This window comes from Epinephelus moara, chromosome 20 (assembly GCF_006386435.1).
Source record: "Epinephelus moara isolate mb chromosome 20, YSFRI_EMoa_1.0, whole genome shotgun sequence".
NCBI classification, from domain to species: domain Eukaryota; kingdom Metazoa; phylum Chordata; class Actinopteri; order Perciformes; family Serranidae; genus Epinephelus; species Epinephelus moara.
The window spans coordinates 6,222,738-6,249,485 of NC_065525.1; the positions used below are offsets into that span (position 1 = coordinate 6,222,738).

The window sequence follows — 26,748 nt, forward strand, 5'->3', positions numbered from 1 at the left end:
TGTAGATCAAGTATTCCTCTTACATAGTTTAGTTTGGGAGAAGAGTGCAGCCTCTTTAAAGAGGTCTATAAATGCTGTAGAGAGCATGATAATTTGTCACGTGTTGCCCCACATAATTAAAGGGAAACAAACGTCAGGCAGCTGAGCTGCGGGCCATGACCACGCAGTTCTGATAAATTACCTCTAAAGACTGCGGCTTATCCTGCTGTAAGTGACACTGGTGTTAGATTGCAAACTGACAGTCAGCTGCCATAACCTCAGATTTTCTGTGTGTGTGTGTGTGTGTGTGTGTGTGTGTGTGTGGCTGCTGAGCTGAAGTGATTATGGGGTTTTAGCTGTCTGTCTGTGGCTGTGATGTTGACACAATGTGCTTACCATGTGGTCTTTCCATTTGGACGGATAGTATGATATCCCACTGTGGTCAAAGTTGTCTCTAATGTGTTTATTGTGGCATCCATACATCCTTAAGATGAAAAAGAAAGGGTTATACTGTGTTTTAAAGATGCAAAATAATAACTAGGACAAGTTACTGTGACGTAATTATTTGTAAGTAATAAATTGTATTTTTATGACAGTGTTGTTGGTTGATTGGTTGATCATCTTGGTCCATGCTGAAATATCGAATATCAAATATCAACTATTGGATGGATTGCCATGTGTTTTTTCACAAAGATTGATGGCGCCCAGAGGATGTATCTAACTGATGTCTGTGGTCTTCCTCTGTCACCACTGTGACTCTGATGTTTTACTTATTAGTGAAATGTCAGTGCAGCTAATTGATGGATTGCCATGTGTTTTTTAACAGACATTCATAGTGCCCAGAGGATGTACCTTAAGGACATTTGTGATCCTCCTCTCGCACCACCATAACGTCGATATTTTATTAGTGACATGTCTCAACAACTATTGAATGAATTGCTGTAAAACTTGCTGTTGACTTTCATGGCCTTTATATTTAGTGTTAATTAGAAAATACTACCTGGTAAACACCAGCGTGTTTGTCATTGGGAGCATATTAGCATGCTGACGTTAAAGCACTGATGTACCTAAGTACAGCCTCACAGAGTCACTAGCATGGCTATAGACTTATTCTTGACTACAGGTATACTTTAACAATTTTCAACCAGCTTAGTGTTATAACAGTGTGGATAGTATGTGAAATTGAACTGTGGTAAACATCCCTTTATTGTGCCAGTGCCCAGATTTCCCTGCTCATTTGCCAGCAAAATCAACACGTATGACGCATTTTGTGGATCGTGGATTTTTGCTGGCTTTAGTTGCAGCTGCTTGAACTGCAGATGGTACTACCTAATTTTTGTATACTTGCTGCTTCAGACACAAAAAGCTGATTGAGAGAGCCACCCCTCGCTCGGTCTCAAATTCAGACCAAACTCAGTTTTAACGGCGAAACTACACAGCACTGATCAAATATAAACCAAGATTCTGTTACTGTAGTGCCTATTTGTGGTCTAAAGTATCTTCAGAAACATATTTTAGTGCACTGTTTTTGATTTGTAAATCAAGATTCTGTTAGTGTGTTGCCTATTTCGCACCTTAAATATTTTCAGAAATGCTGTTAGAAACAAAAGCAGCAATGATTTGTCTGTAAAATCTTCTCAGAATAAACCATTGCTCAACAGTAGTGTCAGCTGTGTAAAGTTGCCTCCTTCTGAAAAAGTTAGTCACTTGTTATTGACTCATAAATTCTACCATTTTCTTGTAACAAGTGACATCAGATCACTTGTTCAAATAACCAGATACGAGAGAAACAATCTACTTTATTCCAAACTTCATGGTCACTTGTTTCATGTCAGTTTAGTGTAAAACTTCTGGAAGTAAATTAATCTCTCTTAATTAACTGGCTGTCTTCTTTTCATCTGTTTTAAGGATTAAACCATACAGGAAGTGTGTTTATGTATCCATTTTTATTTGGACCTGGAATCAATAGTTTTTGATATAAAATCACCAACAACAACGCTGGTTCAGGGCCACAGTTTTTTGCACTTCCTTGACCTGGTTTATTAAACTGTTGGGCAAAGTGTTTGCAGGCTCATTTTCAGTTCAATATCCTCTGAAATGTTTTATCTCAAGAGGAGTAAGCATAAGAAGATGGATGTCAAAGGCTAAACAACAATCCAAGGCAACTTAAGTTTGGGTTTAGAAAAGAGGAAGTTGGATTAGAAGAAGTTTAGATGAGGAAATGAAAGCAACAGACACACTGAGGGTTGGCAAGGAGATGTGTGTGTTTTGTGAGTCAGAAGAAACACACACTTCTTCATGCTCAGCAGCCTCTGTCTCTCTTTCTCTCGTAGACACAATTTGTTTTCCCTCTCCCTCACCAAAGAAGCACAGACATATTAATAGAGCCCCTCGCTGGCCTGTGAGTGAGTGTGTATATTTAGCATTGTGGGGTCTGGGCCCCCGTCCTCGTCTGCTCTGTTAGTGTGGGAAGAACATTGTGCCGAGTGGAGTAACATGCTGGATACTCACTGCTTTAATCTCCGACGTGTGTGTGTGTGTCTCTGACGTTCTATATAGGTGTGGTTTGTTTAAGCTGTCCAAGTGTTGCTTTTAATGCCTCTAACTTAAAGTGTGCCTGTGTGTGTGTGTCCCAGGAGCTGATAAGCAGGACCTCTCTGGAGACTCAGAAGCTGGATCTGATGGACGAGGTGTCCTACCTCAAACTGAAGCTGGTCAGCATGGAGGAAACACACACCAACACACACCCGCAGGATCCCACGGAGAAAGAGCAGAATAAAGCCGAGGTATGGAAAGTCAACAAACCTGTGTGTGTGTGTGTGTGTGTGTGTGTGTGTGTGTGTGTGTTTGTGTTTAGAGCAACTCATTCAACAACAGCAGAGCTGCTGTGTCCTGGCTCCAGGGATTAACAACTTAAATGCTGCTTGTATTAAAGTTGCTGTAGGCAAAGATCCCTGCTGCATTTGACTGAATGAAAAGTTTCCACCCATATACACAGATATACCACTGATCACAAGATTTAATGTGCTTAAGTACCTTCATTTCTAAGGTATTAACCTCAGTTGATTAGCCAGAAACAGACATTCATATCTTGCTTGTTTCTCAATGAAATGTACAAAAGATGTACTATATCATATGGTATATACTGCTGTTGTGATAATAGTGAAATTTAGTTCAGACAGGAGAGAGATCAGGAGATCCCTTACTGCAACTTTTTATCCAGTTTCATCATCAGGTTGAACTTTTATTTTGTCCAATACTTCAATTTAAAATCAAATACCAAAATTAATAATATTATGTGTCGGGGCTTCCCACATACTCATTTATTTGTGGCGCCATGATGAAAACATCTGCTGTTGGACTGTTCATAAGGAGCGCTGTTGGGATATATATACCATTCCGTTTTTTTTAGTGCTCCATACTCTTGGAGCACAGAGTGTGCTCTAGGCACAGACAGAGCAGCAGAACTCCAGGCGCAGTGAAAGTGAAACTTGACTATTCATTCCATTGGACCTAAAAGTTTGCCTCTGCAGCAGCTGCTCTTACCATCCATCGATCTGATCTGATCAGCTCCGATCGGATCGACTGATTAATTATCCAACCCGTAATTCATAACTCGAAAAAAAAACCCAACCTGCTGCCGAGGGAAAAAATGAACTCACGAAGAGTTCTGCGCGTGCTGCGTTCATGGACCCACAAAAACCTCAGAATTAAGAGAGGGGACACAGAGTGATACACAAGGACACACAGGCAAGAAAAAAAAAGGGAAGTTACTGCCAGACATCGATTCTAATTCTGTGGGAAACTCTTTGGAGTGGTGTTTTTGGACTGGAAGAACTTTTTCAGAGTTCTATGAGTCTCTTTTTGTTGTGTCCGCTTCGCAGGAATTAGGAATGATCGCAGTTCTTAGAATGCCATTTTGAGGTACTTTCTTAGCTCCTATTTCAGAGTAGATATTCTCCCAGTACAAGAGGGAACATGAGGGGCGTAACTGTACAGTGATTGTCCAGACATCGTAAGTTTACGTTGCCTGGTTGATCTCAACCTATGTAGCACCGATAACTGCCATTTTAAAAAAAATGTTAGTTGTGTATACAACAGACAACACAAGATACAAACAACAGCTCGTTAAGAAAAAAAAAATGGAAGAACACATGGAGAAATGGACCAACAGTGAAGTCCATGCTTTTCTGAGCATATATGTGTCGATGAAAATACAACCTCACATTGATTTGTCAAAGTGAAGTGGCGTTGCTATACCAACCACTGGCTGACTTACAGTACGTCTCTTCAGCGTTCCTATTGGCAGTGCAAATACAAACAGAAAAAAGCCGTTGAAGGTATGTAATTCTCAGGGGAGCCCAGTGGGCATTTCCCCTATTAGATTGACAATGCAATATAGGAGCTAGTCACTGAAAAACGGCATTCTCAGAATTACGATCGTTACTAGTTCTTGTGGTGTAGAAAAAATAAAAGAGTGGTTCTTAGAACTATGACAAAGTCCCTGTGGTCTACAAATGCCTCTTTCCATTAGGTAGCTGTACTTAAGTGAAGTTGGTAGTTAGTGAAGATGGTAAACATAGATGATAAACATCAGCATTTTAGCATTATCATTGACAAGACATTAGCATTTAGCTCAAAAGACGGCTGTGCCTAATTAATTACAATGAATGAATTAATTACAGTTGCTGTCCTAAGATCTACTTTGTTACTTTGTCTTCAGCTTTTTTTTGTAAAGGCTTGTCACGGTGCTACCATGGTGTGAGGTTGCATAATGAAACAGTGTTCCTTTTTTTGTTGGATTTTGTATTCATGGTACTTTTTTATTATACGTTTTAACAAGTTATTCCTCATGCTAACATCTTATGTTTATTCCAAACAAACATGCATTGCTACAGCTGGTGTAAAATGCACCACTTCCTGTATGGGAGAGGAGACAGGCAACCACTATCCATTTGTTCACCCCCAAATTTGACTCCATGGCCACAGCCTTGGTTGGATCTCCATTCTTTGGACCATCCATAACAATACAGAAAAAAACAAAACAAAACAGTTTCAGCTCCCACTAGAAACTCATGTTTTGGTTCCCAGTGCCAAGACCGCAGTCTGAAGTTGTCACAGTTGTTGTCTTTCAGGTTTGGTTTTCCCAAGAATGCAATCAACAAGTCCTTTCCCACAGCTCTCTGCCAGCACTAAGTGAAATTCATACAGTAACATCCAAAGTCTAAATAATCAGTTAATGATGAGTTATCCCAACACAATATTGTAGTCCAGTCTGTAACCCAAATAATAAACAGATGAAAAGTGAAAGCATGCCCCCCATCCAACTACTCTGGCTCAGGTTATAATGAAATATGTCTGAATGAGATTCACGCTTCATTGTTGAGGATGTGAAACAAGCCAGAACATATCAAACAGGCTTTTCAGACAGTTTAACAACACCCTGCAGACGGCCTGCCAGACACACAGCTGACACCAACTATAAATTCAACACTATAATAAATTTCTGTCTTATCTGAGTGTGACGTCTTACCAATCAATCTTATGTCCCTTGAAATACAATACTGTATGTAACATTAAAGGCCCTGAAAAGATATTCTCTCAATCAGCGGTGGGTTCCTACATAAACACATTACTCCTTGTGTTTCTCAACTAGAAAAGGTGACGTCTCAGAATCAGAATTCAGCAACATTTGAATCAAGGCTAATAGCAGTGGCTTATGTTACCACTGTCTAGTGCTGCACGATTAATCTAATCACAATCGCGATGTCAGGCTGTGCAATTACATAGCCGCACAAAAGGCTGCGCTTTGCGATTTAATGTAAATAAATGTTAACGTGTGTGCCTGTGAACGTGACTACCTCTCCTGTGTGCCTGTGAACGTGACTACCTCTCCTGTAGTGTGTGGAGTTTGTTGACATTACGCCCACAAGTTATCCTGGTGCGTGCAGCACGTATGGTCAGGTGAACACCCGGTGTGCAGCAGTGACCAACATAGACACTGAAGAAGAGCATGAGCACGACCACGACCAGGCTGAGTTGGTGGCGAAAGAAACGCAACGTCTATTATATGGCGATACTTGGATTCAGGTACGGCGACGTTGAACAAAAAGATGTGCTGTGTAAAACTTTAAAGGTTATAGTCACCCCGTCCCACAGCAACACGACCAATCTATATCAGCACTTGAGACAGCACAGCGAAAAGTAGGAAGAATGCATGCAAGAGAAAGCCAAGCCATGTAACGTTAAAGACAAAGAGACAACTGAAAGCCGCCAGAGCCTCATAAAACAACAAAGCACAATTACGCAAACATTTGTAAGTGTCACGCCATATGACAAGACCTCAAAGAGACACAGGGAAATCATGGACTCCATAACAAACTATATAATAACAAATGAAAAACTGAGCAATTTTGCTCGGGTTCGTCCCACTTGACATGCTGCTGTGTTGTGTTACGGCCTATTCACTTGCTGGAATTTGTCATTTACGTGACAACGCCTGAACGCAACACAGGCAACTGTGTGTGTGTGTGTGTGTGTGTGTGTGCGGTGCCATGCTGCGCTGCTGTGCGAGCAGCCTGTTTGACTGTGCTCAGTCTGTTGATGGTCATTTACACTGTCCATAACAATAACTATGTCAGGTCAGGTCAGTGCCCCCCTAATATAATGTAGGGGAAACAATGAATCAAGCAAGAAGACTCATGATACCATTTATTTATTATGTTGTAATCGCAATCGCAAATCACAATATTGTCCACCAAAATCGCAATCACACATTTTTCTCAAATCGTGCAGCACTACCAATGTCAGTCAAATTTGATCAAACCACGTGCACCATATTAACCACATTAGCTGAGTTTTTGTGTATTAAACCATATTAAATACATTTGTAGGATGTTTTTTTGGTACATTAACATTGACTGTTGCTTATTATATTGTGAATGTTTAATGTAACCAAGAAAAGCTTAATGATTCGAAATCAAGTTGTGTTTCAAAATAAAAGCACCAGTTGTTTCGCTTTGATTTATTTAATTTTAACAGTTCTTTATGTAACTTTGTTACAACAGTACTTTATTTAACTTTATTATAACAATACTTTATTTAACTTTATTACAACAATACTTAACTTTATTATGGCAGTAGCTACTTTATTTAACTTTATTGTAACTGTAGTTCATTTAATAATTTTGTATTTTAGTGGTCTACAGTACTTTAGATGAGATCTTAAAACATTGTTATATATATTGTGTATTGTGATATAGCTTATAAATATCATGATCTTCTTTTTTAAGCCATATCGCCCAGTCCTAATATCTACTAGAAGCACAATAGCATTTCAGTCACACTACCTGCTATGCAACTGTGATTGTGAACAGTGAACAGCAGAAATTGTTTTTTTTTTATAGTGAAAGGCTCTGTGTTTTCTTTTGTCAGCTCCTCTGTTCAGGTCAGCAGTAAAATTTGTGCTTCAGTGAACATAGACGGAGTTACATTAAAACTGTGTTTCTTAGTTATCACACACACAAATAATGGCATGCACTCCCTCTCTCTCTCTCTCTCACACACAAACACACACACACACACACACACACACACACACACGCCCCTTAAGTCTAGTTGAGCAGTCTTTGCTTGTCTTCACTAGTTTCTTTGTGAAGACTTTGTTCATTGTGGCACCCAGCTGCTCCCCACTGGCACCACAAGATACTGATGCTGCTCTTGTGCTTTAGCCCTCTGCGTGTGTTTGTGTCTGTGTGTGTGTGTGTGTGTGTGTGTGTGTGTGAGCGTGCGTGCGTGCATGCGTGCGTGCGTGCAAAGCTATCACAAGGCATCCGGCACCCACGGCCATGCTTTGATTGAACAAACACGATACAGCATTTCTGACACGCAGAGGCCCAAGTTCTGCACACATACACACACACACACACACACACACACACACGGATGGAGCGCAATGAGCATCAGCAGAAGTAGACAGAGAGGGAGAGGCAGTGAGGAGAGGGCTGGACATGAGAGGGCGGACAGAAAAAGAACAGAGGGACAGGATGAGAGACAGTGACAGACACATGGAAGAATAAAAAATGACAGGATGTACTGTGGAAACATCATTTCTTTGTCCTGCAGTGGCCACACACAAAGTGAATATGCAGGACATTCACACTAAAACTCCCGCAGCATGGAACTGTCAGCGACGTCTGCCTCTGTAAGAAACACAGTGTAATCCAACTCTTCTTCTAACATTTTCTGCCTCTGCAAAGCTCACTTGGAATCCAAGATTCTGAACTTAAGAAAAAGGAAAGTTATCTTAACTGTGGATTTAAAACTTCTTTTCAGTCACGTGAAAAGGTATCCTTTCTCCCTTTTCAGCAGGCCTTGTTTTCCAACTAAGGAGTTGGCAGCTTGTTGTGAGGCTGCAGCTTTTATTTGTTAGGATTCATGGCCAGTAGCAAAGTTGTAATAAACTGGTATTCCACTTTAATAAGACATTAATGCTAGTGGCTTTGGGAGACTGTTGCTGGTGCTGTAAGCTAAATGCTAATGTCAGCATGCTAACATTCTTACAATGACAATACTGACATGCCGAAGCTAAGTTGGTAAAATGTTGTTGGTAAAATGTAATGTGTTGGAATGCTAACATTGCTAATTAGCACTAAACACAAAGGGGGTGTCATTAGTTTTGCAGATATTTTTAATATTTTTATTTTTTAAAAGTATTTTTAAAGTATTTGGCTGATTAAACATTTTAAAAAAGCTATTAAAGAATATGAGAGTATGTCATGCAATTCAATATCAATTCAGTTTCAGTTATAAACCCCAATATCAGAGATCACAGTTTGCCTCAGAGGGCTTTACAACATAAGACATTAAAAACACCCACCCAAAAACACCGTTTAACGGGGAAAAATGGGCCATGTTACCTCCGTTACCAAAGTGTATGCACTCCTTCCAAAAACAAAACCACAAGTTTACAGTGTCTAGGTATGCGAGTGGAGGTATTGTATCAAGGTCTGTAAGATTGCAACCTGTCCCAAAAAAATGAACAGAGCGTGACATCAACTTGAAATTCTCCATGGTGGCACCAGGGGAAAAGCTAAGGGATCATCAAAGTTATTAATCCTGAGGGGAACATGAATGTCCAGTAAATTTCATGGCAGTCCATCCAATAATTGTTGAGACATTTCACACAAAACCACGAACATCAACCTCATGGTGGAATGAAAAGTCGGGAACATTAAAGTCAGTTGACTAATCTTCTGGGGGCCATGAATGTCTCTACAGACATTATGGTAATCCGTCCATTAGTTGCTGAGATATTTCTTTCTCCACCAAAGTGGTGAACCAATTGCCCAACCAACCAACATTGCAGATAAAAACAAGACAGTGTGCAGTTCTACAAAACAGTCACTGTCTTTCTTTGTCTGTTCTGACTAAAGTGTCCTGGACACAGAGGGGCTCAGATACAGTATATATCCAAGTAGATACAGTATATATCCAAGTAGCACTAGATAAGAGTCCTGCATGGGTCCAGTTTTGCAAACCCATACCTGCATGCACCTGAACCCAAATGTTACCTTAATTATCTTTAAGTCAAACCTGGGCCTGTCCCAACCCATGTATATACTGTAAGTCCCGTGACTCATCCCGTGATTAAACCCATTGACCTTACACCTTTTTGTGTAATGTACTGTCTAGTGTTGTCACGATACCAAAATCTTTGTTTTGGTACCAATACCAATATGAATTTCGATACTTTTCGATACTCTTCGGTACTTTTCCTAAGGAAAAGTCCTTTTGGATACAAACCTTTAGAACAATAAATAGTAGGGGTGTAACGGTACCAAAAAAATCATGGTTCGGTAAGTACCTCGGTACGGACGTCACGGTTTGGTAACTCAAATGTTCCACCAAGTTTGTGTTGTCTCGTGTTGTCTCCCTTTGCGAGGCAGACTTTCTCTTGTCTTTTTTCACGTGCGCCAGCTGCGAATGTTGATACAGGTGTTGTCATACACACCACTTGCGCAATCTGTGCTCCAATAGGAACAAGGAAGGCGTTTGTGTGCATAAATGAATTAAATAAATGAATGAATTGAATCAATTTAAAAAGTACCGGTATTTTCCAAATTAAGTATAGTACCGTTTGGAATACTCTAGTACCGCGGTACTATTTTAGTACCGGTATACCGTGCAACACTAGTACTGTCCCATTTAGATGTGCAAAGCTCTTGCTTAGTCAGCTCCCTCTTGCTGCTGATGTGGTTGCAAACTGACACAAAGATAGTCAATTTCAGATTAGATCAGGCAGAAGCTGCTGCCTAGGTTGGGCTTATGTGATTATATTTGTTTTCATTGCTGCCCACCTGCCTGCATGCATGTAGTTCATTTTTACCTGAGCTCATACCATACATACTAGGCTCAAGGGCGCTCAGGAAAGAGCTGCACTCTCTATTTCCTTTAGTCTGATTCTCCAGCTGGTTCAGGGATCACTATGTCTCTGAGCTTAAATCTCCACCATCTGAATCTCAACATCAGTTGTGCCTCTGGTGTCTAAAAGAGCTGTTTTAACATTGACAGGTTGATGCTTAGTTGGTGTAGTTGTAAGATACAGTGACTGATGTTACACACATGCAAACACACCCAAATCCAACATATCCGATGTGGAGAGGTGGTGTTTTGCTTTGGTCATGTTACGATGGCAACTGACAGCGGTCTACATTTCTGTCAGCAGTGTGTGTGTGTGTGTGTGTGTGTGTGTGTGGTTTGTAACAGCTGCAGGGCTCCGTTCGGCTGACAGGAGGAATGGTAGGCATCCATTCTGAGCATTCCTGAGGGCCAAACACTTTCACCTCAGGAAACCACTCCAACACCACACACACTCATTGCTGTCTGATGAACACACAGAATGACTAAAACACCAGCTTTTCAGGAACAAATGGATGACCATGCATTTTTTCTTTTGTGTAGCTGGCTGTAAAAGTTGTAACAGGCAGTAGACTCAAGAGAAGCTTTGTGTGAATTCTTCTGTCTACCCAGATGTCTGTTGTTCCTCTCTGTAAGTCTGTCTGTCCGTCTGCTGTCTCTTTCTGTCTTGCGCTGCTTGCTATAAACTCTGTTGAGCTTAAAGATGGTTCACATCAAATATATTTTCTGAGGGACTTTTTTTCAACAAAGTCAAATGTATTGATTTAAACAACACAACAGTCCATCCATTTGCCTTTCTGAGGAGTCTGTGGCTGCCTGGTAGCATTTGTCCTGTGAAACATTTTCTGATGCACCATTTATTTAACTGTATCCCACTTTCTTAGCTGATAGATGTTCTTTACATAAATAAACAATATTGATGCTGGGGTGTCGGTGGCTTAGTGGATAGAGCAGGCGCCACATGTACAAGGCTGTTGCCGCAGCGGCCCAGGTTTGACTCCAGCCTGTGGCCCTTTGCTGCATGTCATTCCCTCTCTCTCTCTCCCCCCTTCACGCTTAGCTTTCCTATCAATTAAAGGCAAAAATGCCCCAAAAATATCTTTAAAAAAAAACAAATAACATGATATGACAGCATTCCATATTTAATGGATCCAGTGTGGACAGAGAGCGTCCGATGTAATGCGATGCAGCGCGATAGTCTGTCGCTCACATCTAATTAGGATACGATGTCAGGTTAGCTAGGTAGCTAACATAACACTACATTAACAGAGAGCCTACTACACAGTTAACAACAAACTTACAAAGCATACAGTGATATTAGCACAACACTGACCAGCAACACTCTGTGTCCAGCCAATCTGCTCCCACACATGGGCTTTTCTGTCTTTGTTGTGACAGTAGTCTAGCTAAAGAAGCGGTGTCTGTGTCACCAGCACCTTTCTGAAAAGTTCAGAGATTTCAAAGTAGAAACGCTTGGAGTGGCCACACAAAAAAGCCACAGCACTTTGGAAAGAAAAAAAAAGGATTTTCTCCAGGCGGCTGCATGTAGCCGTATGCATCTCCCCTCATTGTGAAAAAAACACCATGTGGACAGAAGCCTTATGAATGTCGCCAACATGATGGCAGAATACATAGCAGGGTTTTCCCTACCATTCTCAGCCTTGGGCTGAGGTGTCATTTTCACTGAAGGGGGTGTCCAAAATCCTCTTTATGTCCCCTCACATTTTCAAAAACATATTTTTTTAAATTACAGATATTGTGCTTAGTACGCCACTGTTTGGCCAGCTGTCAGATTCTGGTGAGAATGTGAACTGAGCTGCTGATTTTGCTCTAATACACCCGTATGGAAAAAAGCCACAGAGAAGTAGCATATTTGATATATGTAGTACTCTATTGGCAGAATTTAGCATGATGACCAACTTAATTTTTTCCCAGACCTTATTTTTTTAAATGTAGGAATTGGGATTCAAATCGCAATGTTTTTTTTTCCCTGTGAAAGAGCCCCAGACCCCACTGTTTTTTGTGGCCCACCCACCTCTCAAACCAAAGTTACACCCATGAACTTGGCCACAGTGTCTATGCTGAATGAATATGAAAGAAAAATTATGCTGAGACAAGTTTTACGATCATTTCTGGTCACACTGCCTCTGTTCTCTGCTCACTGTGTCTCACACACACACACGCACACACACACACACACACACACAATTCATTTTCCAAATTTAATGTCTGAATTCTTTTTTAAAGTTAAAAGTTCATTGCTCATATAAGATGACAGATGGTGTTTGCCTCCTTACCTCTGCTTTCCAAACTCTTCTGGACCGTCTGCTTTCTGCAGTGACCCCAGAATAACCTGAAAATAAACGCATTGTTCTCTTCCTGTCTGTCCTCACATGATACCAAGAGAGAATTCAAGCAGAAAGACTGAGTGTGTGTTCAGTGGTGTACTCAAACATGCATCTCACACTTTCCCAACAATGTGAGACGGTGAGGCACTACGCCTGGCCTGCATCTGTCTCACACACTCTCACCACCCAAACACTAACTCATTTTGTACAGGTTGAGGATAATAAATTGCATAGTTGTATGGGTTGTGTGTCATTTGTGCTGCTGATGGGTATGTCTTCTCTCCCTCATGTTAAGAAATGTCTTTATTTTACAGTTTCAGTTCCTTCTTATGCAGTCATTTCTGATATTAATAACCGTGTAACGATGCAATATGTTGTTCAGATGCTTTTAAAATTTAAGAAGTTTTGAGTTTTCCCAGTAAAAGCCAACAGTCCTGCAGATATGGAAACAGGCATTCCCAAATGTTAACTAGATTAACAATTATCATGTCTGATTCTCTCCTCTCCTCTCCTCTTCTCACAACTCACTTTCCTCCCTATCCCTTTCTCTTCATCAATTCATCTCCTCTGCTGCCCTTCATTTGTCCTCCACCCCTCCCAGTGTGTGGTAAATTTCATCAGTGAGCTTCAGGAGCAGATGTGCAGGTTTCAGGAGGAGATCAGCACTCGTATCCAGGAGAAACGGGCCCTGGAGGAGAGGGAGGCCCAGCAGGGGGAGCCCGGAGGCAGCCAAGCCCAGGGCCACGGCCCTCAGGTCGGGTTAGCCAGCTCAGACCTGAGCCTGTCTGGCTCTGACGCCCAGATGTACAATGGAGGACTGAATGTACACGTAGGGAGACTTGATGGATGAACTCATCTTCCCCTTCTCCCCCATCATTTCTTTTCCTCTTCTCTCCTCCCTTTTTAACCAGTCCACACACCACCCGGTATTTGGATATTTCCACAGAATCAAACTAACAACCTCTCTTGTGGTGTGTCTGTAGATTGTGTGTGTGCACTGCAGGATGCCGGGGTCGCGCTCTACTCTGGTTCTTGCAGACATGGAGACTCTGATTGATTTTCCAAATACTTTCATACATTTGAGGGGTTATTAAGGCTGCTGAAGCTTAGTCAGTAACAATATGGTAAAAAAAAAAAAAAAAGGAACCCTACAATTAGGGATGCACCGATTTATCTGCTAAACATCGATATCTATGATATTCACCTTGTTGACTGCCTGCACTTGTTGATTGCTATCAGCAATATGATGACATTCACCAATGACAGTGACCGATGTTTTTTGTCATGTCACATAAATTTTGCATGCTAAAAGCAGGATTTACTAACTGTGTCCTGTCGTCCAGGGGACAATAGAAAACATATTTGGGACAAACAGAGATCTCGCCCCACAGACAAAAGGATGCAATAAACTTAATATCAGTGCTTCAGGGGATGCACCCTAGCTGGAACTAACAGATAACAGAGGATGTAACAATTGTAACAACAAGTAACAATAGCATTAACATGGCAATAACAATCCTTTACTGTCTCTGTTATATGGCAGCTGATCGCATCCTGTTCTCCCAATGTACAGCCATTGTCAGCCACAGTTCAAGTAGCTGCTAACTGCTATCAGCTACTTTTTAAATCTCCTGTGGTGGGTCGCACGCATAACATGTTCTCAAAACATCACGCACGTGCCACCCATGGTCCTTTTTTTACACAGATGTTGTGTCGGTGCTGTTATTACCTCAGATGATGCCTTAAAGGCGAGACAACTCTGTCCCTCCTTTTCGCAACTGTACCTTTTATACAGAACAGCGAAGTGGCATAGCGGCATGAAATTCCTGCCTTAGAGAGGCAATGTAAAAGGGGCTATTGAGTTACGTTATGATGCATTTAAGCTATATTCAATGGATTTAAATATACTTTATTTCAAACATTTAAATATAAGACAGGTTAAGAAGGTAACAAAATTTCATCTCAAACTCTGTCAGTAGAAATGAGTATTGGTCGAAGGCAAATTATAATATTACAATATTATGTTCAATGTCATTTTGTAAAATTGAGTTTTCAGCAAGAAACTAGGGTTTTTACAGCAATATAAAACAAGTGTTAGAGAGGGAATTATGATAAATAGTAAGATATATAGTAAAAATGCTGTTTTTTAAAAGATGTTTTTCATGGGAAATAAAGTTATATTAAAGGATGTTTTAGAAATTAGTGTGATTGAATTTGCCCTAGTTCAAAGGTTATGTAATGAAGGGCTAAATAACTATTAAAGAGTTGTTATTTATTCCCCATTTTGTGCCAGGGAAACAAAGAAATATACACTTTAAAAAAATGTTATTTTAAACATCAGTATCAGTCCACAGTTTCATCATTGGTGCATCCCTACTTACAATAGAAACATACTCATAGCTATTGTAGGGTTGTAAGACCTATTGTTACTCCTCAAGTCTTTGAAGCATTTGTAAAAAGAAACATTTTGTCTTTATAAATCTTTTAAATTGGGTTGTGGAGCAGGCATTGTGTTGTTATTTGATTTGATGTGGTTTGCTTGCATGACAGTGGTTCCTCCCTCTACTAACAAAGTTTACATCCGTCTGTTTCCTCCTACACTGACCAGGTGGATGGGTCGTGTTACTGTTCCTATAATGATATTTACTGCTGTACAAGGTTTCCTTTGGACAGTGTCAGTGTTCGGCTGACAGATGGGCAGCCTGGGCAGCTTTCAGTCTTGTTCTGGGTCCTCAGGTTCATCCTTTTCCTGGTTGTTGATAACTGCACGCTGTGGTATCTGTTTCAGGAGGATCATGTTTCCTATATTAACCACTGTACTGTTGAGTCCCTGGGTCCTTTATAACTGCACTGAATGCGAACCTGATGTTTGAATACCCTCCTGTTTATATGTTGGCATGTGTACAGTTCAATCATGATTTTAACTTTGAGATGGGTTTCACATAATTTTCAGATTTATTAGTTTTCAGAAATGTCAGAACACTTCTGGCTTTGAAAAAAACGTATGAAGTAAAAGAAAGCTGTGTTTTGTTTTGTTTTTCTGCAGGATTTGCTTTTAGAAGTGAAGCAGCTGAAGAGCAAAGTGGAGGAACTGGAGGGAGAGAAGGGCCAGTATGAGAGGAAACTAAGAGCCACCAAGGTACTCACATGTTGCATAATGACCTCACATCTTTGTGATCAGCCAACCTGAACTGCTTTAACATACAAACATATAGGACATATGTTGTGTGCTCTGCAGTGGAGTAGTAGGAGAAATATATTTTCACTATGAGTTAGTGTTATAGATTCCAGCGGTCTGTATGGAAGAGTGACAGAGTTGAAAATGTGCAATGTACTGTACATAGAGAAATGTTAATAAGAACAGCTGCAGGGTTCATTTGGTCTCATTATATCAGATCTTTATCAAAGTCACGTGCTGTGCCTATAGCCCGCATGGCTACAATCATTACAACAACATACATGAAACTGAAAAGAACATTTTGGTATGATGTGAGTAAAGCAACCTTACCCTAACCATTTGGAAATGGGAAAGGGACTGCAATCAAAATGCTGAAATTAAAAAAAAAACGAGCTGCATATCCCTAATAAATTACATTCTTGAACACAAAACTTTATTTTGACATCTTTATTTGAGATTACAGGCGTAACATATGTCAGTAGATGATATAATGCTCCCACTACAGAATCATTACACCACTGCTCACACCATGTATACTGCAAGAATGTGCAGAACGGCAAAGTAGCACATCTTAATAGGTAGCACATATCGACAGAACGCCTGCAGCTCTATGTATAGTAAGGCCCCATGATATGATATTATCATGATACTTAGGTCACGATACAGTGTTATTGCGATCTTAAATGTATTTCCATATGCTGAGTATCGGGATAACATATATTGCAATATATTGCAATAAAATACCTTTTTTCAACTGCAAATTATGTCCCCAAAGGTTAACTTTATCTTTTTAGATAAAACAAATGTTGACAAAGTTTTCAATCTGTTCATCTCACTTCATCATCCCACAGGTCATTTTTATTGCAACAAAATGTATCTAGTGGACTGAAAAATACATTGATTGTATTATTTTAGTGGGCTACCAAAAGTTTGATTTGTATTTGTAATATTTAGAATTTATATAATAAAAAAATATATACTCGCCGTGCATGTAGCGATACAATAATGTCACACAAAAAGATCATGATACCATGTTGTATTGAATTTTTCCCCCACCCCTAATGTTTGGTAGAATTTTTTATTTATTTTTTTAACCATGGAAAAATAAATTCTTTTTGGCAGAAATTCAATAATTTCTACATTGTATGCCAAAGTTTGCCATCCATTAGCTGAGATAATTTAATAAGAGCTTCAACCTTTGCTGCTGTTACTTAGCACCACAGAAATGGCGGCACTCCAAGATGACGTAGCACACAAAGCAGTCACTGCATGTATCATGTCGTGCAAACTAGATTCCTCCAGAAAAAAGTAATTTCTTGGCCATTTATGTGTAACTGGTTTTCTAATCTGTTGTATATACCTATGCCTTTAAATGTCAAAGATTGTTTAGGGAATGTATCCCTGTAAATGCAGAGCAGCTGTATGAAGGGGGGCAACACAACACCGTAGGCTATTTTAAAGAATTCAGTGAAAGACTGATTTCAGGATTATAAGATTAAAATTGCAGTAAGTCATTTTTGGCTTCATAATGATGGACCAACAGGGTTCAAGAGGTTAATATCTTTTGATTAAAAAAGCATCTCTCTCCTAACACATTGTTTGTTATTGCAAACTGCCATTGCTTTCTCTGTGCTTACAGTGCTTCCTTCCTCCTCTCCCTCTTCCACTCTGTATCCTCTCTCCTTCTCTATTAACCCCTCTCCTCTCTGCTGCTTGCTCTCTCCACTTTTTTCCGCTCTTCTTTTCTTTCTCCTCATCTCTAAATCACCACCCATCATTACCCTCTTCCTGTGTCTCTGCTTTCTCTAGCTCTCTATCTCTTACTCTCTTCATGTGTGTTACCAGTCGCTCATGACCCAGCTGTCCAGCCTCAAGCTGACTGTGGAGCACACGCAGCTGGAGAAGCAGCACTGGGAGGAGCGCTGGCGCAGCGCACAGGTGCCTCCTCTTCCTCCTCCTCTTCTGCCTCTTGTCTTCTTGCTCGTCACTTCTGTGTTTGTTCCTTTCCTCTGATTAGTGCCAGGTCCTTTAGCTAACACTCTGCCTCCCACTGTCTTCCTCTTTTTCTACCTCTTCCCCACCTGTGCTCTCCTTTGCTTCTCCACTTCCTCCTTTTCTTCGTAGTTTCCTTATTTTGCGCTTGCAGCTCCTCTTTTCTTCATCCTCCTGATCCTCCTTGTGTTGTTGGTCTTGTGATGTGTTGCTCAACTTCAATCACAAATATTCAAGTGAGAAGGAATGGGAGACAGACAGACAGAGGGAAAAAGATAAGTGGTAGAACATTCTGATTTTGACAAGGTGTGCAGTATGTGCTCACATGGTAGTGTGAAGAAGAGGAGAGGAGAAGAGAAGAGGAAGAAGGGACATCCATGCTGCTCCTGCTGACTTTCTCTTTCTTTCTGTTTTCTTCATGAGTTTGCATGGATGATGTAAGTCTATGATTATGATGTGTATACAGTTGTTTGTGATCATGCATATCACCCCGGCCCAGTCACCAGAAGAAAATGTTGGGATTGTAGGTTTCTGCAAACCACAAAAGGTTACATTTGCACATGTCATGTGTATCATATTAACATTTGGTAAGGGATGTAGTATGTAAGCTGACCTTGTCATCAGGAGGAGGAGGGGATGGTGAATGGTGTGTCACCCAGGTAGCACACCTGCCAAGCTGCAGAACACTTTTAGAGACTAACAAACAACAAACCTGGTTGTGATTTAGCAAGATATTGCTGTGTTTCCAGCGGCTTTTTGGACACCAAATGTTGGTGTTCTGGGGCAACCATTTGCAGTTTTTCCAGCTGTTTTGTTTTTTTAGGGCCAAAACCAGACCTCACTGCTTTTCCAGTATATACTGTGGCCCAAATACTAATGTTTTTTTTTTTTAACCACGAACCTGCCAGGATTGTGCCTCCCAAATGGGGTATTTTAGGCCAACACATTATAATTTCCGAACAATAACCACACGTTAACTACAGCATTTTTGAAATGTTAAGTTTCAATCCACTACATGGTAACGTGTTAACATTTTTTCTGACGATTGGGTTGATCACCCATATTAGATCATTATCTATCAAAGCGTGCACATAAAGCTGCACCAGGCGGTTTTTCAGTATGACGGCCTCAGCAGGCAGTGAAGTGACCATTGACAGATGCTGTTCAAAGTGGACGAATTTAATCATAATTTTTGTAGACCCTACAGTATTTAGTGTCCTTCAATTTACCAAACTAATGGAAAAAAGTCATTTTTTAGGAACATACAGGAAACAAACTAATACCATAACTCAGCCCACTTCACTACTCTGTCTTGCTTTTATTGTAGGCTTCTAGGCATCTTTGGTGTCATGGCTTTTATTGTTAGGCAGCTGGAGGAGGTGTTAATTTGGGTTTATAGCATACCCCCAATGTAAACATGCATGCCTGTGCACACCTGTTCTCTGCTGTTGTTCTTCAGCTGCTTTGTCCCCATTATGTGTTATCCTTTATCTTCAACTCAGATTAGGTTGTTAAGCTAGATGCAAGCAAAGTCGCAAGCTCAAAAATAGGACACATACATGCACTGGTGCGCTAACTCAGGACTTTGCGATTCATGGTCAGCATTTAGCCTCTAGGCCCCCAGGGCACTTTGATACGGGTAAACTGTTTTGTTTTTTTTTTTCTTTTTTATTGGACAGTCAATAGTGATCAAGAAGCCAGAAAAAGCAAAGGGGGGAGAATCAAAGTCAAAGGTCGGAATCAAAGTAGGGACGCTGCAGCACCAAAACTATAAACAGTGTTTAATTTATCAGTTTGTCATGTGAGCTTCAGTGGAAGTTATGAAAGGTGGAAAAAAAATGTTGTTAAACAAGCCCTTAGCTTTTAGTCATGAGGCAGTCATGTGAGAGTCTTCAGTGCCACAGTAATAAAATTGATGTTGAGATGTTGGACTGCTTGGTGCATCTCATGAATATACATGGACTCCTCTTTCTAATAATCTGTCTGTTTTGGCCAAAATACTGTACTGTGGGTATGGAGAGAAATCTGCAATTTCAAAAGCTGAATTTGAATGTTTTGGTTTTTTTCTCAATGTTCACAAATTCAGATGTAAAGGTTCAAGTAAAAAAAAAACAGATTCACGTTACGGAAATTTGATTGGTCATATTCAGATCTACATCTTCAAGTCAAAAAAAAACTCAGATAGCAACATCCGGAAGACAGGATGGGCAATTAAGCCTGAATGCAATCAAACCGCCTTTTTGCCTATCAGAGCACAGTTTGTCAGTCATGTGATCCAAGAAAGCAGCTCAAACCCAAAATGACAGAGAGAACGACGGGGCTCTGGTTAGTTGTGCAGTTTGTTCTGTTTTTGTGCAACTGATACATAAACATTCAGGTTTGATTGCCTATCCCATCCTGGAAAGCCTGGATGTTGCTAATTGAAATTTGTCAACTTAAATTTTTGTATCTGAAGTTGACCAATCAAATTTGAGCAACTGCATGTCAAAATATTTCAGAATTCATTTTTAAGAGGTGAATTCAGAACAAATAGATTCAGACACAGTTTTTACAGTAAAATATTTCAATATCATCAGTTAGGGGGTGTAGTATATCAATAGTATTGATAATATTCAGTAGCTGTCGGAAGTTGGAATACCTATGGTTGAGCTCTTCCCAGTGTATTGGTCTATGTTTTGAGGAGATGCACTTGCATTATCAACAGCTCACAGTGCTGTCTATTATCATTTCCTGAGTGATTTGACAATTCACACTTCATTCATGTGACTCTGGTGCCTCTGATATGAGAACCATCAGACATCAGCCTGTAAATCACATACAGTTTAAATTCTTATCCGTCCAGTTAGCCAGTAAACCTGACAAAATACTCTTGTTTTTAAAAGACAAGTCCAGTTACCAAAGACCTAAAGGAGTACTTCGCCCACAACATTGCCATTTTTCTATCAATTACTCACCCTGTTACGCTGAATTTGTAGAGAAAACTTTGTTTTTCTGGCATGCCTCCACGGTGAATGAAGAATCCAAAAATGTGCTAATTATTGATGAATTGAAGTAAAAGGTGGGTGCGTTTAACAACAACAAAACTTTATCAAAACATCTGTTTAGAAACTCTGGAATGCACAAGCAGACTTCAAACATACATATTTTCCCAGGTGCGCTTCTCATATGCAGAAATGTTACTCCAATTCATCAAAAATTGTCTTTGTTTATGAGTTCTTCGTTCGCTGTGGATGAATGGAATGTAAGAAAAACAAACTTTTCTTCACAAATTTACTAACACAGGGTGAGTAATTGATATACAGATGATCATTTTGTGGATGAAGTGTTCCTTTAAACTCTTTACAACTCCTAGTTGTCCAGTGACCTGGAAGTCTAACACAGATCACTGACTTGTACTCTGTCTTCCTCCACAGGCAGAGATATCCGAGCTGCAGCAGCTCCTGGCCTCCAAAGATGCTGAGATCGAATGCCTGCAGACCCAGCTGCTGGCCAGAGGTGGCACAGCCAGTGACACAGAGAGAGGTACACACAGCTGACAGTCTGACTGTTCACTCTAGGTCCACATCTGTCATTGCAGATGTGTGCATTAGAGCCACTTACTGTAATATCTAATCAACATGTCCCTCTCTCCTCTGCTGTATACTTGACTTGTTTTTGACTCTCTGCTGACCTCTGCTGTAGAGGAGGTGTATATCAAGCAGCTGATTAACAAATGTAAGGCATGGTGTGTTGTCGTTAGGGGTCTCATTTTAAACCAAACTGCTCTGCCTATACGGCCACTTGACAACTTGATTTCTCAATTTGTATCATAACAAATATTTATGTAGTGTTCCCAAGTGTTTTTGACTCAAATCTCTACAAATCCAAAACATGAAAACAGCAAGTGATTACTTTAAATGTTTAAGCTTAGTAGTAGTATTATCAGGTGTGTGTTGGTGGAGTGTTTGGTTTGAGATTTGACCACACCTGAGCTTAAGTTTGTGCTGGTTGTAGTAAACATTCAAGCTTCATTAAATCAAAGTGCTGTAAGACTCTGCATCCTTTCAAACCTTCTGGCTGGCATGGTTTTAGAGCTTTTCTGAGAGTGTCAAGCAGTGCAACATGGAATGTACATACATTGAGGGTTTTATCCCGCTAATGCCACAGCCTCTTGCCTCCACAGTGGCGTATTTTAAATCAAATGAGAAGTATCAGTCATTAAGGTTCCAACTGCAGTTTTAAAATCCTTACAAGTTGTGAAATCAGGCAAAGTAAGAACAGCTCAGACCACAAGTGAGACAAGAATTAGCCAAGAAAAGGTAGCCACCGCTCTGTCCCTCCACCTCGCTTGCCACTGCTCTGTGGACTGCTTCCCCGGGAGGAGTCAGGCAGCAGCTCGAGAAACTTATGGATAGCAGCTTTAGCTAAACCTGTCCTCCCCTGGATGTCACAGTGAGCTGGTGGCCAGCAGCAGTGTGGGGTCTAAGCTGTGTACCAGCAGCAACAGAGAGTTTGCTGATCCGGCGGGATTCGGAACAGTCCCGTCCCCCAGAGCTGGTGCTTGCACTGGCTGCGCATTCGGTTTGCTGCGTCTGCTGATTGAATCAGGCTTTCATTGAAGGGACATAAACATGCATGTGCATTTGTAGAACAGCCAATAGGAATGCCCTCTCTTCCTGAAATGACATGTGATTGGCCAAAGTCTCCCATATCCTAGATTGTTTAAAGCCTGAAGACCACTTGAATTACAAAACACCCCTAGGATGGGATTTTTGGCCGATGACACCAAAATTAAACTGCCTACCAGAGCTTTAACAAACTGCAAGCAAACACCTGCATCGTAGATGTCTGATCAAACTATTTGTTTATCTTCTTTATCTTGAGAATTCTCGGTGGCCGTGGTATCTGCGTGTATAAACCTCGATGTGCAATGCCATCTAAAATGTCAGATTTTAGCGTAAGTCTCTTTTGATTTGCCTTAGCCAGATATTTTAAAGGGGTGATCTAGCAATTTAGTATTCAGCAATTATTACTTCCGTAAGAACTTGGCCGAGCAGGAGGAGAAGAATAGTCAAAATTGATGCAACAGAGGCCAATAAATTCTGACTCTTGGTCTAGGCTTGGGCGGTATATAATTTTTCATACCTTCCTGAAATATTACCAGGGTATACAGTATAATATGGTATGAGTGTGTGTGTGTTAATAGAGAGAGGAGTGCCTGTATGACAGTATGGACAATCGCACTGTCAGGATTTCTGAAAACCCTGGTATACAGTAATACCATGATACTGTCCAAGCCTATCTTGGTCTTTAGTATGGGTCAAGCCCAAAAAACACTGCATTTAATTCCCACAATGCAACCAGTAGCATCTGGTTAGACCCTCCCTGTCTGTACCCTTGGTTTTCTGTTCTAAATTTGCAGCTTGAGCTGAGATAACCTGAGGTCATCATTGAGGTTATGCTCACAGATTTGACACAACTCCTCCAAAGACGCAGAAGACATTATATAACTGTATAGACAGGCTGAGTAGTATGGAGAACCAAAAATGTAGTACTGGTCAAATTACCTTAAAGATTGGTGGAGTTCCCCTTTAAGATATGTTCTTGGATTGAAAGGATACTGAATGAAATCAAGCCCAGATTTGTTTGAGTTTGTGTGTGTGTGTGTGTGTGTGTGTGTGTGTGTGTGTGTGTGTGTGTGTGTGTTTGTATTGTGTTGCCTATAAAAGTCTAATTTTTTATGAAAGTGTAATTGTAGAAACCCAGAAGAGACTTCTGTTTTTTTGTTGGCATCGTCACTATACACAACACCAGTTCTGTCACTATGGAAAGCTGCAGTGTTTGTCACAGGTGATGGTGTATGGGCAGTCGCGCTGTCAGTGTGTATTTGTTTTGCTTGTTTATTCACATTAGCATGGCTGTCATGTCTGTCGCCAACATCGCATCAGGCACCCACCCATCAGACGCCCTAAATTAACAAGACGTGAGGCTACTGTGAGTCCAAAATAACATTTCAATACCTCGTTTTTCTTTGTTAGACCAAGAATACCAGAGGCTGAAGGTGGGGATGGAGTCTTTGTTGGCTTCAAATGATGAAAAGGTAAATGAAACCTGTTTTTCTACACCACTGCTGTAATGAAAGTTCACTTTAAGAGTTGTTTTGATGAAAATAAAAGGGTTCCATCATTTCTTTAATTCACAAAAGACAAAATATTAATGTCTTATTGATGACAGGATCGACGAATCGAGGAGCTGACCATTCTGCTTGGTCAGTACAGAAAGATGAGGGACGTCATGGCACTCACACAGGGTGAGAATGACATCACTTTCTCTCCTGAAATATGAGTTTGGGAAGAAAACACAACTCTCTCCGTCCTAGTTTTTATAATTGTGTAATATTGGTTGTTCACCATCCAGGGAGCAGTGAAGAGGAGCTGAGTGGCAGTTTAAGGCTCAGAGCCATCACACACAAAGCACACTCTGATATTGTCAGGTCAGAGGTAAGATGATGAAGTACACTACCCTTTTTTTTTTCCTTTTTTTTTTAACAATTTCTAACAATTGAATGCAATTTTAAGCAGTAATCAAAACACTTCACAATCTGTGTATCTGTGATATTGTTTCTGAAGAACTAAAAAGAACAAACTTGTGTTTTGTCTCTGCACAGATTTCATCAAGAGGGTCTTCTCCACTTATGCTATCTTCATCTCCTTACCAGAGAGACTTGGACTCTAGGTATAAACACTCATAATACACCTGCACACACACGTCTCACTTCTCAGTATTAATCTTACCCCTGTGTACCATTTCAGTATCCAGAACTCTATGGACACATCACTGTTGTCCACTGGGGATACAAGCTTCTTTAACGGATCGTGGTAAGGAGATGATTTTTGTATTTGAATGACTTCTGTTGAACAGTGCAGATCTGCCCTGCTTTCAGGCTACCAAACACTAGAGGAGTGTGAAAAAACTTTAATAAAGACTAAAGTCTGACACCCTCTTACATCTAAAGACAATGTGTGTTTTTAGTCACACACTTTAAGATGTTACAAAGACTGGGGATCTTGCAGGGTTGTTATTTGCAAGACTATAAGTAGATTCCTTTTCAGATTATTTCCAATCCCACTGCTGGTGGAAAACATTACGCCAAACTCCCTTTTAAGAAATATGACATATGAACTATTTCTTGAGTATCCACAAAAACACAAACTTCTTGAAACACAAGAGTAAAGGTGTCATATGTCATTGGTATTCTTGTCAATTTAGCATCAATATAGTCTAGTCCCAGGGTGGGAGAGCCCTTCTCTGCGGAGTTTGTATGTTCTCCCCGTGTCAGCGTGGGTTTTCCCTGGGTACTCCGGCTTCTTCCCACAATCCAAAGACATGCAGGTTAATTGGTAACTCTAAATTGACCGTAGGTGTGAATGTGAGTGTGAATGGTTGGCTGTCTCTATGCATTAGCCCTGTGATAGCCTGGCGACCTGTCCAAGGTGTACCCCACCTCTCGCCCAGTGTCAGCTGGGATAGACTGACACTGGGCAACCCTGATAAGTGGTTAAGGAAAATGAATGAATGATGAATGATAGACTGTGAAGATAAACTGTACATGTAGAAAGTGAACATTTTAGATTTTGTTGCCTCAGCATGCTTCCAGCCTCTGTTGATTAGCTGCTTTATTTTAGTGGGAGGAGACAATGAAAAGGAGGCGAACTGTTTCAAAAATTACGATTTCTCAATAAGTGCTGGATGGTGGATCAGACACACACTGAATTAAACTCTTCTTCACTCTACAACTCACCAGTTTCTCCTCCTTTTTCATGGTCCAAGAGAACCGGGACTTGTTCACATTCTTGCGTCTCCCCGGAGTCCCCTCTGTGTTAATTGTCAGCCTAGTTTGCTGCTGCTTTGCTTCTTTTTTGGTGCTGGAGAGAGTGCAGCTTTTTATGGTTGACAATGTTCACCACAATGAACTTCAGTATTTGCATGAGCCAAGACTAAAAACTTTTTTATATCAAACATATTGAGACTGACTTGAGACAGCACAGACTGAATTTTATGACCACTTTACACCCAACGACTGAGATTACAGGAGCCTGCACCAACAGAAGTAAAACTCTCATGATTTTATACCAACATTGGAAATTTGTCTATGACAGTGAAATGGCTTGAAAAAATGTGTGGTGTAAGGCCATTAAAATGTAGGCAGTCATCATACAGTAAGTGTGGTGGCGATCATTTATCATTTAATTGTTTTTCTAACTCTGAACTCTGTTTTTACTCAGGCATCAGCGCAGGTTGCTTTCCAGCAGTCTTGAAGAGTTGCAGAGTGGATCCTTACAAAAGGTTTGTTAGTGCATATAAAATCATTTACTGCTACTGATTGAATTTCATTTTTCTGTAATCTAATATAACTAATCTGTAATGTCTGATCCAACATGCTACATCTGCTGCTATTTCTTACTAAACACCTGATCAACATGCTCACTAAAGACTCATTTATAGTTGTACGCAGAGCCTACACATGTAACCTATGCCGCTGTGAGCTCTTATATTTGAGTGGTGGTTCGTCTGCGTCGCTTTGCAATTACAGAACCCTAGTTAGTGGTTGGTTTCTTTGCCATTGTGTTGAGTTTCTGTGAAGTGCAGTTAACAGTATCTCACATAAGTGAGTACACCCCTCCCATTTTTGCAAATATTTCATTATATCTTGTCATGGGACAACACTATAGAAATGACACTTTGATATAACTTAAAGTAGTCAGTGTTCAGCTTGTATAGTAGTATAGATTTACCTTCCTCTGAAAATTACTCAAAACACAGCCATCAACATCTAAACAGCTGGCAACATAA

General features: G+C 40.4%; 1 protein-coding gene across 9 annotated transcripts in view; it reads left to right on the plus strand.

Annotated features, from left to right (window-relative positions):
* ppfibp2b (PPFIA binding protein 2b) overlaps positions 1-26,748 on the plus strand; it is a 147,020-nt gene that overhangs the window by 88,493 nt on the left and 31,779 nt on the right. For 6 of the 9 annotated variants that reach the window (XM_050072211.1, XM_050072203.1, XM_050072204.1 and 3 more), the window contains 10 exons: positions 2,616-2,765; positions 13,348-13,575; positions 15,793-15,885; positions 21,330-21,438; positions 23,934-23,995; positions 24,130-24,205; positions 24,313-24,395; positions 24,563-24,630; positions 24,708-24,773; positions 26,181-26,241. In XM_050072211.1, coding sequence (XP_049928168.1) covers positions 2,616-2,765; positions 13,348-13,575; positions 15,793-15,885; positions 21,330-21,438; positions 23,934-23,995; positions 24,130-24,205; positions 24,313-24,395; positions 24,563-24,630; positions 24,708-24,773; positions 26,181-26,241 — 996 coding nt within the window. Of the gene's footprint in view, positions 1-2,276; positions 2,381-2,408; positions 2,507-2,615; positions 2,766-13,347; positions 13,576-15,792; positions 15,886-21,329; positions 21,439-23,933; positions 23,996-24,129; positions 24,206-24,312; positions 24,396-24,562; positions 24,631-24,707; positions 24,774-26,180; positions 26,242-26,748 lie in introns of those variants that run through there. The other 3 variants (XM_050072210.1, XM_050072209.1, XM_050072206.1) reach the window with 3 other exon arrangements.